The sequence below is a fragment of the Cibotium barometz genome, chromosome 6 (genome assembly GCF_041138505.1).
Source record: "Cibotium barometz isolate CiBa-2024 chromosome 6, ASM4113850v1, whole genome shotgun sequence".
Lineage (NCBI taxonomy): Eukaryota > Viridiplantae > Streptophyta > Polypodiopsida > Cyatheales > Cibotiaceae > Cibotium > Cibotium barometz.
In genome coordinates this window covers 17,841,447-17,853,551 of record NC_141051.1, presented here as the reverse complement: position 1 = coordinate 17,853,551, position 12,105 = coordinate 17,841,447, and the positions used below count along the sequence as shown (strand labels likewise).

The 12,105-nt window shown below is 44.7% G+C and overlaps 1 protein-coding gene across 3 annotated transcripts in view; it reads left to right on the top strand.

Moving 5' to 3' along the window:
- The first annotated feature begins 2,533 nt into the window (after positions 1-2,533).
- LOC147637467 (hydroxyproline-rich glycoprotein family protein) overlaps positions 2,534-12,105 on the top strand; it is a 54,784-nt gene continuing 45,212 nt past the window's right edge. For all 3 annotated transcript variants that reach the window (XR_015266041.1, XM_086799259.1, XM_086799258.1), the window contains exons 1-4: positions 2,534-3,418; positions 4,048-4,131; positions 4,365-4,436; positions 4,532-6,064. Coding sequence is in view for 2 of the 3 variants with exons in the window: in XM_086799259.1 (XP_086655385.1) it covers positions 2,758-3,418; positions 4,048-4,131; positions 4,365-4,436; positions 4,532-6,064 (2,350 nt within the window). In the remaining variant the exon portion in view is untranslated. The remainder of the gene's footprint in view (positions 3,419-4,047; positions 4,132-4,364; positions 4,437-4,531; positions 6,065-12,105) is intronic.

The following is a 12,105-nucleotide window of genomic DNA, read 5'->3' as shown; positions in this document are numbered from 1 at the left end:
TTTAGTTCTAGTTTTACTTGTTTAGAAAACTTTCCGCCTTGTGGTGGTGACGGCTATTTAAAGCATCATGGAGTTCAAAGTTGTGATAATTACCATCATTCGATCTTAAAGGATCAAAGATATAATTTCTTTCACAAGTATGCGAAGGTAATTCTTCTTAGAAAGCTATTGTTCTTGCTCCAAAAGTCCATAAAGCCAAGAAGTACATGGATAGAGTTATAAATGGTTGAAGCCATCCTTACATGCATTTGTTTATGTGTAGAACCTTCAAGTTTTTTTTCAAAGGACATTCATGTGGCAATAATTGTCATAGTTCCTCAAAGGAGATGCTTGTCGAAATAACCCTTGAGAAGGTCTCAAGCCAAGGATACAAACATCAAAAAGAGCAAGAATGTTTATATGGAAAGAACTGTTAAGGCCACATAAGATAAGCTTAGTTTTAGTGGGGGGTGTCAAAATAGTTTCTCTCTTAATAAGAATTCCAACTATCTAGTATGACAATGTTCCAAATGTTACTCCACCAAGCACATTGCAAATGATTATGTTAAACACAAAGGAACAATGTCCCATGAGGAAGCTACTCGTTCATTAGAAATAGAGGGTGATCATGGAGGAGATACTCATGCAAGTGTCTCTACTTTCTTTATTTCTAGAATTAGTTGGGCACATCAAGGGAGGTTACAAGATTATGTTAGGGTGAAGTGTGCTTCACACAATATACTTTTTTGTGTGATCCCAAGAGCCACACAAAATAATCCAAAGAACCATGCATCTGGTTAAGTTAAGTTTATATAGAAGTTAGCAGAGTAGTGGGAGTTTCTGGTAAGAGGTACCCCTATACCACATTTGTAGAAGGACAAAGTTTCTTGCCATGGATGTACATGAGAATGTGCAAAGCCCCATGAGAGGGGCTCGGTGGACAATCTTTTGATGGTTTCTTTAGTAGTTGTGGCACCATAGAATGACACAACAGTTAATGTGTCTTCATTAAAGGCTAAAGCATGTTTCTTGGAAGTTGATAAGGTAGTTCCAAAGTTTTTGTTACAAAGTTTATTTCTTTGAATATGCTCAATAGATTAGTGTCCATAGGGTGGGAACGAGCAGCATCAAAGCCCAGACATGGATGGTGGTCTAAATATAAATGGTTAGGAGGTACATACATGGTCAAGGAAGTACAGATACATGGTCAAGGAAGTACATATGTGTATACCTTTGAGTCAACAATTTGAGGAGCTCTATCTACCCTATTGACTCTTTCATTTGTAGGAGTGCTTTGGATTTGAAAAAGTGGGGTTTGTTGATTGATTTGAGTAGTTACACTAGTGGATGGAGATGTTTTCGTGGCTTCCAGAAAGGAGTTCATCAAGGGCATTCTCAACAGAAGAATCTCATTAAGGGGGCTAATACTTCATAAGGATACTTTATAAGGAGATGCTATACTAGTGGTAGTTCACGAGGTTTAGCGATTAACGATTTCATCATGAGATACATTTGCATGTTTTTGTGTTGACAAGACGTGGGCATAATGTTAGTTTCAAAACATGACACAAAGTGGTCTCACAATTTTGCGGACATTAAGTACTCTTGGTGAGGCAGTTTGATTGGCATTCCTACAGTGACACCTATATGGACAATGTATAGTTGAGGGTAGATATAGACTTAGTAGGGGAGAACATGGCACACATGCAGATTAACATACCTCAACCCGAGTAGCCTTTGTCTGGAAGTGGCATCAAATAGAGTAGCCAAACACCTGATAACACCATGTGGACGTCGACCAATTGTAATGGGGCACTTGACAATAGAATATCGGCACTGAATAGATTGGACAGGTCTCGACACGCTGGATATATTGGGTTGGCAAGTTGGTAGTAGGTTAGGCGTGTTTTCAATAAAGTAGCTAGTTATAAGACCAATTTTGATGTGTGGATTTTTGAATGAAAAACGAGCCAAAGTGTAGATTTTTGAAAGAAAAACTAGCCAAAAGTCAAGACTTTGATTGGTTGAGAAAGATGTTTTTTCATAACCTCGGTGAGACTTAGGGAGTTTACACACGGCGAGACTCTTCGTCCACAAGCATGGCAGGGAGATCTCCCTAAGAATTGCGTCTCGCAGCGGTGACTCGAGGGACTAAAAGAAATGTTACTACTAAATGCATGCAGTCAGACCTGATGGGTTAGTCATGTAAGTGAACCCCTAGTCATCCCTATTTTGGGCGTCACTTAGCATGAACTTTCAGTGTAAACATTTAAATATTAGGAGTATTAAAAGCAAGAAGGGAAATCTCTTAAGTCTCTAAGAGCCCTTTCCCACGTCCATGTATATTGGGAAATGGAACCAATAGTTGCATTAAGTATTGGTCTTTCTGTGTTGTTGATGGAAAGGGGTAAGTTTTCCATAAGAAGAAGAAAAAAACTCATGGCTAGGTTGAGCCCGTTACACATACCCTACCGCCCATGTATGGGCGGGGGAGATTGCCTACCCATGAATTATGGGCAGTGGATACACCCACCAGATCTGCTTGGGCAGGCAAGGGTATGGCGATGTGTAATGGGCGTTAGAAGGAATATAGCTGCCCCGATCTCAACACTTGGATTTAGGGGTTCTAACACAGGGCAAGGATTTGTGCAGGAGAAGGGGTGGGTCACCGTTCGATTTCAAATTATGCTGAAGAATTATAGGCGAGTCTGTATTCTCACATTCTTCACAACAAAAAGAGCACATCGTGTGCATGCGTGCGTGTGCGCGCGTGTGTAGATGAGGGGATTTGTTGAACCAAGGTCCCTTGCTGTTGCAATCACGCGAGGAAGGGCTCCTTCGGGCATTCGCAGTTACAGTGCTGGAACTGGGCGAGGCCGGGGCGATGGGTTTGGAAGCTACGGGGATACAGAAGAATCCCTCTTCAGTGGAAGCTATGGTCATGGAGCCCCCTTAAACTCTAGTTCTGCAGGCAGAGGAGGCCCCTTAAACCCTAATTTTGCAGGTGGAAGAGGCCCCTTGAATCCTACATCGGGGCCCCAACTGGGTGGGACCAATCCCACGAGCAATGGCTTGGGTTCTGGTCCTCTCCTCCCTAACATCTTCCTTGGAAGAGGCTCCCCTTTGCAAAGGCCTACTGAAGATCCAGAGAGGAAACCACCGACCACCATGCCCTCATTAGGTTTAGGTGTGGGCGGCTTTGGTAGAGGCAAGCCTGCCCAAAATGCTTCCCCTTCAGAAGATCTCCTTTCTTCTGAGCGCAGAGGAGTTCTCCCCAAATGGTCCAAATGGGATGAGAAGTTGAAGAAACTTGACCCAAGAGAGGGTGCTTCACCTGCCGAACTGAGGCTGTTGGGAGAGGAAGAACCGACCAGTGTCTTACGGTTTCCTGCAGTTGCTCGAGAATCCAGACAATTAGATCAGGGGCCGCAGGCCAAAGGTAATATTTTCAACATGAAGCATTTATTGTTCTTTGCACACGTGCTTTTGTGTCGGTCACATTGTCTTGTCTATTGCTCATTTATTGTCACATTGGCTTATCAATGGGCATGGGCACAGTCGTGGATAGGCATCGACCACCGCTGCCATGATGGGCCCATCAACATGGGCTTGGGTAGGCATGTTGGCTGTCCATCACCCAAGATGGGCCCCTCAACAGGTGTGGGCTTGGGTAGGCAACACTGGCTTTCCATGTCTTGCCCACTGCCATGAAAAGCCCAACTACTGGTGTGGGCTAGAAAAGGCAACTTGCCAGTCTATCGCTCACCCTCAGCCACAATGGGACCATCAACTCGTACAAGCTTGGATATGCAACATTGCCTCCCCAATGTATTAGTAGGCGTGGGCAATATTGCCCATCATTGCTTGGTCTTTACCATGAAGGGCCCTTCTATTGATTGGGGTGGTTTTAGATAAGCAACATCATGGGTCTGTTATTTACTCTTGCCATGATTGACCCATCAATCAGCGTGGGTTTGGATAGGCAACAATGCAGGTCTATGCTCACCAGTGGAGTGGCAAGGGGCAAGCCCTCTTAATTCGTTCTAATTAAACTTGTCTTACATGCAGGCTCTCCTCCTGCAACTGGTCCACCTCGCACCTCTGCCGTTTTTCAGCAGCCGCCTCCTTCGAGATCATCTGGTTTTGAAAAAGGTGTCGACATCTCTAGCGTGTTTATGAGGTTGTGTTTTTTAATCCTGTTTTGACTTGCACTGATTTTACACAGGTTGGTGGTCTGCTCCTCTCCCTGACACAATGGGAGAACTTCTTATTACTTTCACATCTCAGAAGATTATTTGTTTTATAATCAAATGTGGTGCCCATATTAGAGTTGTATCGTGGGCACTTTTTTATTGTCACTTGATTTGCACTAGTTCTGTATGCAGGTTGGCAGCAACCTCTTTATGATGCTAGGGTACAACCGCAGCCTCCACTAGGATATCCTGCTCCTCAAACAGGTCAAAGGTTTTGAGTATTTACTGTATTGTGGGTCCTTTTTGTGTGGATTAAGGCTTTTGTTCTCCATTCTGATTTGCATTCAGCTTGTATGCAGGTTGGCAGCAGCCATCTCCCATGCAGTCTCATTACGATACATCGGGACAACCTCCTCCCACTTTCTCAACTCAGCAGCCTTCTCCTCCAAGGCTACCTGTTTCACAACAAATGGACTGGGGCCATGCTGCAAGCAGGCAACCTACTGCTCCTGTATATCCTACATCTGAGCATGCTTTCTCAAGAACCCCTGAATCAGTGACAAATATCAAGGGTGATACTTACTATGACGCAGGATTGCACACACCCCCAGCACCTGCAACAGGAGACTCTTATTATGATGGTAGTAGGAAGGCTTTTACAAATCCCTCTGAATCAGGTATGGATGAATTATATGAATATGCAGATAGGCAGGGTGTGCCCTCAGGCTATGCAATGCAGGACTCATACTACAGTACAGCTTATGGTACAAGTGAACAAATACAACCTGACTTTACTGCCTCTGCGACTCAAGCTGGTTCTGCGATGCCGTATCATGAAGAACCGCATTTGTATAACCAGGAAATGGGGCAGCCAGCTTGGACGACATCTGCTCATGAAACAAGTCAACAAGCTCATGCAGAATATCAAATGGGTGATTGGGGTTACAATTCAAGCAGCGGTACAACTCAAGAAATGTTACCACCTTATGATCCATCTCAATACTTCTCTGAATCGAGCCAGGGACAGTATCTGTATGACAGTGGAAGCATGGAGCCCCCTCCACCAGTGTCACACATTGCTTCTGAAGCGAGCAATTATAATTATGATTGGGGTCAGGTGACACCTGAACCTTCCCATGATCCAAACGAACGATTAGATCTAGAAGCATCCTTACATGCTAAAGCAGGATCTGTGGACTACGAGGGGAGGATTGTAGAGTGCTTCGAACAAGGTAAGTTAGAGGATATCGATAGAATTTACAATGAGATGAAAGCTGCACAGGTTCGAGCCAGTGCCAAGACATATGACATGTTAATACAGACGTATATACAACTGAAGAAGATAGACAAAGTGCCTCAAGTTTACAAAGAGATGAGTGGCGTACTTTTCTCTGATGACAAAACTCAGAATGTTAGACCCAAAGAGACTTCAAGTGCAATGGGTGGGGAAAATTCAACAATGCGTCAAGCTGGACATGCTGCATCTGAAGCGTTGTCTAGATCTAGTCATGATACCCAGGGTTGGGACAATAAAGGGCAGCCAGGAATAGGGTATGAAGAAGAAGGTGGATTCGGAAAATTGAGAGATCCTGCTGAAAACTACACTCCATCGGTGCATCCTGATACCATGGCACAGGGTTTCTCCTCGTTCGGGAGGCCGGAATCAAGTGCAGGGGCAGGCATGGGCAGGGGGAAGAAGGTGGACAGTTTTTTCAGTTTTGATTTTTCCCAGGGCTCGGAATTGAAAGGAGGTGCAGGATATGGAAGGGGAAATTTACAAGCTGATCAGGAAACCAAACCAGAGATGCATGACGATTACAGTCAGACTTTCACACCTGTCATAAAACCAGGATGGTATTCTTTTGCGCCAGAAGGGATTACTGTAGGACCAGGTTTGTTTCCTTTCTTTTTGATCTCCATTTTATTTTTAAATTATTTAGTCTTCACACCCCCAAGAAATTCCATACGTTGGATACCATATGGCACCCTAAATTTAAGAAAAAACATGCTACATATGACACAAAAAACCAAAGAAACTTGAGGGCCCCGATTACATACAATTCATTGTCATGAACAAATGAGAGCCTATGAGATTGATAATACAACATCATTATCTCGCTTTTATAAAAAAAACAAGACATTCCCAAGATCAAGATTCATGATGTGGAAGTCCAAAGTCCCCTAGTAGTCTTGAATCTAGACTCCTAGCCTAGGCACCGTTTGATTCCACACTTCCATGTCTGTATTCCGTGGCAAGATTGCCCACAGAATTCTTGGATATGGTGAAGCTTGAGCTGTAGGCTATGGAGGTTGATAAACAAACATGGCTGAAGCTAAAGCATAGATAGTGAAAGCTTAAAGAGAGAGTGTTAGAATACACTCTAGAGAGAGAGAGAGAGAGAGAGAGAGAGAGAGAGAGAGAGAGAGACTTGCACGAGTCAATGACGGGATAGTATTATGTTTATTTCAATGAAAATACAAGACATTCATAGGCCCAAAGGTTTTTCTCCTAACAACATTGCTTATGTCACATAACACACATATCTAGATATTATTGTGACCCCTCTAAGAGGTGTTTCACGCACACGTACGCGCACATAAGTGACCCTTGTAAGAGATGGTTCACATGCACAGGTAAGACCTTGATTCCTAACAATCTCCTCCTCAAAGGAATTATCTCATTTTGTGTCCATGATAAATCTAGGCTCATGGTTTCTCATGCTAGTTTCTGGTCAAGGATAAATCACATGGCTGTAGTTTCATAGGCCAGTTATGGGATCCAAAGGGTAGAGTATACACAGGATTAGGTCATAGACACAACACACAACAATACACAACACAACCGAAATTAACACAAACTTGTACTTTTAAAAAGCCCATTCATCAAGACAATAGTTTGCTTCCTCTGTGGAAAGCTCTATCTCTTCAATGATGTTGGCATCTTTCTTTTTGTGCAAGCAGTACTTTTCATTGTGGTTGTTTTTCCCACAATGTTTGCACGGCTTGTTTGAGTAACAGTCCTTTGCATGGTTGTTTCTACCACAAAGGAAACACTTGTTACTTTTGTAGTTCTTCTTGGCGAAGGAGGAGCTGTTCCCCTTGCTTCATTGTTCTTCATCTTCTTCTCCTCTTCCTTCAAGGAGGTTGTGACCCCTTCTAAGGTAAGATTGTGTTGGGTTTTATGCTATGTATGCACCCAGAGGAGTGCTAGTGATCATCAGTAGATTACTGGGGCACTTTTTACTTCAGTTAGTGGAGGTTTTTTCCCCCAGATTAGCTTAGTTACACTTATAAACAGTTTATAAGTGTTTTGGTCCACCCGGCACATTTTATGGCCGGACATGTGAACACACATCTTTTTAGGTCACTTTATTATGTGGCTATTGTACTTCACATTTTATCATCTGAATACATACAAGAGTCGTGTTCTCTCTCTCTGCTCTCCACGCCTGTGTTTGCAGCATCTCCAAACCCTAACCCTAACAGTCCATAGGCCTTCATTTGGTATCAGAGCCAAGTTGGCCTGCCCTTGCCCTGCCCGTACACTGCCGCCTTCAGGTTCTGTCCAGCCCGTACAACAGTACATGCCCGTACACAGTCTGCGCCGCCTTCAGCAGGTACACTACAGCTTCCGTACCAGTTCGCCGATTGCGCCATCAGTACCGTACTGCACCTGCGCCGTCTACAGTACTGTACTGCACCTGTCACAGCGCCTGTACCAACTGTACCTGGTTGCCCTGCTCCGTACTGTGCTCAGTACAGTCAACGTACTTGCACAGTACCTGCTACGCATATCTGTATCACAGTCGCCTCAGTACCCGTACTGTACCTGATTGCTTACAGTCGACTATTTCCGTACTGTACCTGCATATAGTCGATTGTACTTGCAACGAGTACCTGCAGTATACCTGTTCGCACTGTTCAGTACAGTGCTCCGTCTGAGTACATCCGCCGTACTTTCACTATACCTGCAGTCTGCTCCGTACAATAATCTGTACCTGCACAGTACAACAGTCAAGTCATCCGTACCTGCACACTGCAGTCAACTTGTACCTGTTGAAATCTCAACTGTGGTAAGCATTACAAATTTTGATTTTTGGGCATTTCTATTTTCTCTGTGAAAATCTACAGGTAGATACAGGCGAACTTTCTTGCAAAGAAGTCTACAGGCTTTTTGCAAGGTTTTGGGTGCAATAATTTTGGGCATTTTTGGGGCATTTTGGCATTGTGTAAGCCATTTTTGCTGCTCTACTCAGTCATTGGTGCATTGAGCTGCACATTCAGAGGATTGAGAGTGCAAGCATATTTGGGTGAACTGTATTCAGTGGAGTACAATTGCTTTTAGGGTTCTTGCTATTGGGTTTTTTGATACACAGGTACAACATTGTGCATAGGCATAATGGCAAATCAACAGCAGAGTTATGTATTCACGTATTTGTCTAAGGAAGACAAATTGGACGGCACGAACTACTCCTTGTGGAGTTTTATGCTGAAAAATGTGCTTGTGGCAAAAGGTCTTTGGGATTTTGTTAGTGGTGATGAACCACGTCCAGGTCCATTGGCTCCAGAGACTCCTCCCCAAGGGGGGTGCTCGTGGACGAGGACAACACGTACAGGCTCCAGGGCAGCCATTGCCTGTTCAAAGAACAATTGCTCAGAAGACATGGGATGCCAGGGATGCACAAGCTTTGTCACTCATTGCATTGTCAGTACAGAGGTCTATTATACCTCATATTCGTTCAGCTGGCTCTTCACAGAATGCATGGGTGACTTTGGAGCAGATGTATGCTGCTCGTAATGAGGCTTGAATCTCGTTTTTGAAGAGAGAGCTTGAAAATCAGAAAATGCATGAAGGAGATGATATGTCTAGCCACTTAAACAAGCTGCTGGATTTGAGAGAGCAACTCATCAATGTGGATGAGATTATTCCTGAGACACAGCTTATGTCCACCATCTTGCACTCTTTGCCAAGATCTTACTTGGCTTTTCATACCTCTTTGAACCTCAGCATGAGGAATGCTGCTGAATCCCTTAAGTATCAGGAACTTGTTGCTCTCTTGCTACAAGAAGAGCAAATGAGGAAGAATATGAATATGAACACAAGTGCTGAACAAGCATTTACTACAGGTCAAAAGGGGAAAGGAAAAAATCAGCCAAAGAGTTCAAATCAGAATTCAGGTGATGGTGGTTCATCTCAGGATACCAAGAAAGGTGATGGACAGCCCAAGAAGAAGGGCAAATGTCATTATTGTAAGAAGCCAGGTCACCACATCACAGAATGTAGAAAGAGGATTGCCAAAGAGAAGGCAAAGGAAGCTGGGATGTCTGTAAATGATGCCTCTAAAGCTCCTCCAGAGACTGCTTCTTTTGTTGATGTAATAGGCGGAAGCTTCGGAGAAGGATCGGTACTTCAAAACTCAGAAATCAGCACTCTTTTCGCAACGGAATTAACGCACAAACTGAAAGGAGATGTGCAGAAAATAGAGAGAGAAGGGGGAGATGGAGAGGACACAGTATTGGGTCCCAATTACCCTCTGTAGGGCCCCCACCACGGATGGTGTATTTGCTTTATTAGAATGATGTAAATTTGAAAACAAATACAGAAACTTGACCTTTTCTTGGCTGGAAAATCCTGCCCTTGACCTTCAGTCTTTCACCCCTTTGCGTTAGCAACTTCTTGGCTGTCCTGGCCCTTGTTTGCTTGAGCACTTGGTGAATTATGAGATGCCTTCATTGTTTCTTGGCTGGAGTATTTATACTCCCCTTATCATCCAGTCGGCCAGCTTTATAAAGCCTCACGACTAGGTCTTTATCAATAAAATGCTTTCACACTATGGCCACTCTGCGCATGCCTGCTGGGACAGTGCCAGGCTGCTGGGCACTCTGCGCATGGGTGTGGGACTGCCCCCTACACCTGGCCGACCTGCTGGGTATGGTTTAAGAGTGCAAATCTTCGCACTGGGGTAGCCCTATGGGCTGGCCCCATCTCTACATGCAAACCTACATGCCCACAGAGGTCTGGCATCCGGTTGCAAACTAGATACACAGAACATCTGACATCATTCCAGAGGGAGACTCATAGCGCGGACGGGCACTGTTTCATGTGTAGGACAGTGCACACCTGACCTTGGACTCATGTGCAGGACAATGCACACCTGACCTCGGACGACTGAGATGGATCCCTGGCTGACTCGTCCCGGACTGGGCTCACATGGGACCAGTTCACCATCCCAGGTCCTGCACCTTCTGTACAGAAATGTCTACGTGGCATCCAAGTGCGGGATGCACGTGACATCCCCTTCTGCTTAACTTGACGGAAGCTGCATAGCCTCCAAATAATCCGTCAATAATGCCGGATAGTCTTCGAAAAATTCTTTGTCGAGCCATACCGCTTCATGAGTTCCTCGGTCCTGAAACTTCGTGAGGAACTGTCATAGTCTTCGGCCTGAGCCATGCTTGAAACGGTGCAGAAGGATCTGTTCTGGAACCATTACTTCTGCTTCATCAATAATGTCTGGTTCCGCTTTGTCTTTGACCTCTGAAGGGGGTGGACCTGCATATGGCTTTAACCAACTGACATGAAATACATCGTGCATAGTCCAACTCGGAGGTAGCTTTAACTGCATAGACACCTCATTAATCTTTTTCCGGATGGGAAATGGTCCGAAGCTCCTGAAAGACAACTTTGGGCATCGCTTGCCCACCTGCTTCAATCTTTGCTTCATAATCTGAAGATACACCCAATCCCCTTCCGAAAACTTCATGTCCCTTCGGTCTTTATTGGCCTGTCGAGTGTAGGCGTCTTGCGCTTTAGCCAACCTGTCCTTAACGGACTCTAGGATCTCCTGGTAAGACTCCGTCACTCTGTTCGCCTCCGGTACTGAAGACGAAGTCCTGGTTAACAACGACTGGAAAGGCCTTCCAAATGTTGCCTCATATGGAGTCCTGCCAATAGTTGAAGAAAAAGAGTCATTCAAAACAGCTTGAACTAAAGGCAAAAACGATTCCCACTTACCTTGCTGATCGTGGATATAACACTTCAGCACATCAAAGGCCAACTGGTTGTATATCTCTGTCTGGCCATCTGTCTATGGGTGGAATGCACTGGAAAAATTCAACTTAGTACCAAAATTATCAAACAATGCCCTCCAAAAATGACTGGTAAACTTGGCATCTCGGTCTGACACTATGGTCCTAGGAATCCCGCCAATCGGGTACCAATGCCGAATGAATAGCTGGGCAACATCCTCGGCGGTCACATTGGCCTTGCAAGGAATAAGCATAACAAATTTGCTGAACCTATCAACAATAGTTAAACACTGCGTATTACGCTTACTCGGACTGGGAGGCAGATTTGTGACAAAGTCCATCGAAATGTCCTGGAAAGGACCCTCAGGAATTGGCAAAGGCTGTAACAACCCTATCTTCTTTCCACGAGGAGCTTTCACCTTTTGACAAATGTCACAGCGTTGTACATATGTAAACACATCACGCCTCATCTTTGGCCAATAGTATTGCCGTTCTAATTTCTCCAGAGTCGAATTCATGCCCCTATGACCACCTGTAATGGCGTCATGGGCATCATGGAGAAGAGCTGCCCGGAATGATTTCATGACACATAGTCGGCCTTTGTAGAAAAGCCAACCATCGTGTATCAGAAAATGGCATGGTCCTGTGGCATCCGATGCCTGTTCCCACTGTGTACCGAATTCCTCGGAATCCGCGTACGTGTGCTTCATGTCTTCTAGTCCTGTACCAACAAGGTCAAGTCTAGTGGTCTGAATCGCAGATACTTGTCCCTTCCTACTCAAAGCATCGGCCACTGGATTGGCCTTTCCTGGAAGGTACTCAATCATGCCACCGAACTGCTGGAATATCTGACTCCAGCGGTGTTGTCGATCACTCCACTGTGCACTTGGCATCGTTTGAATCC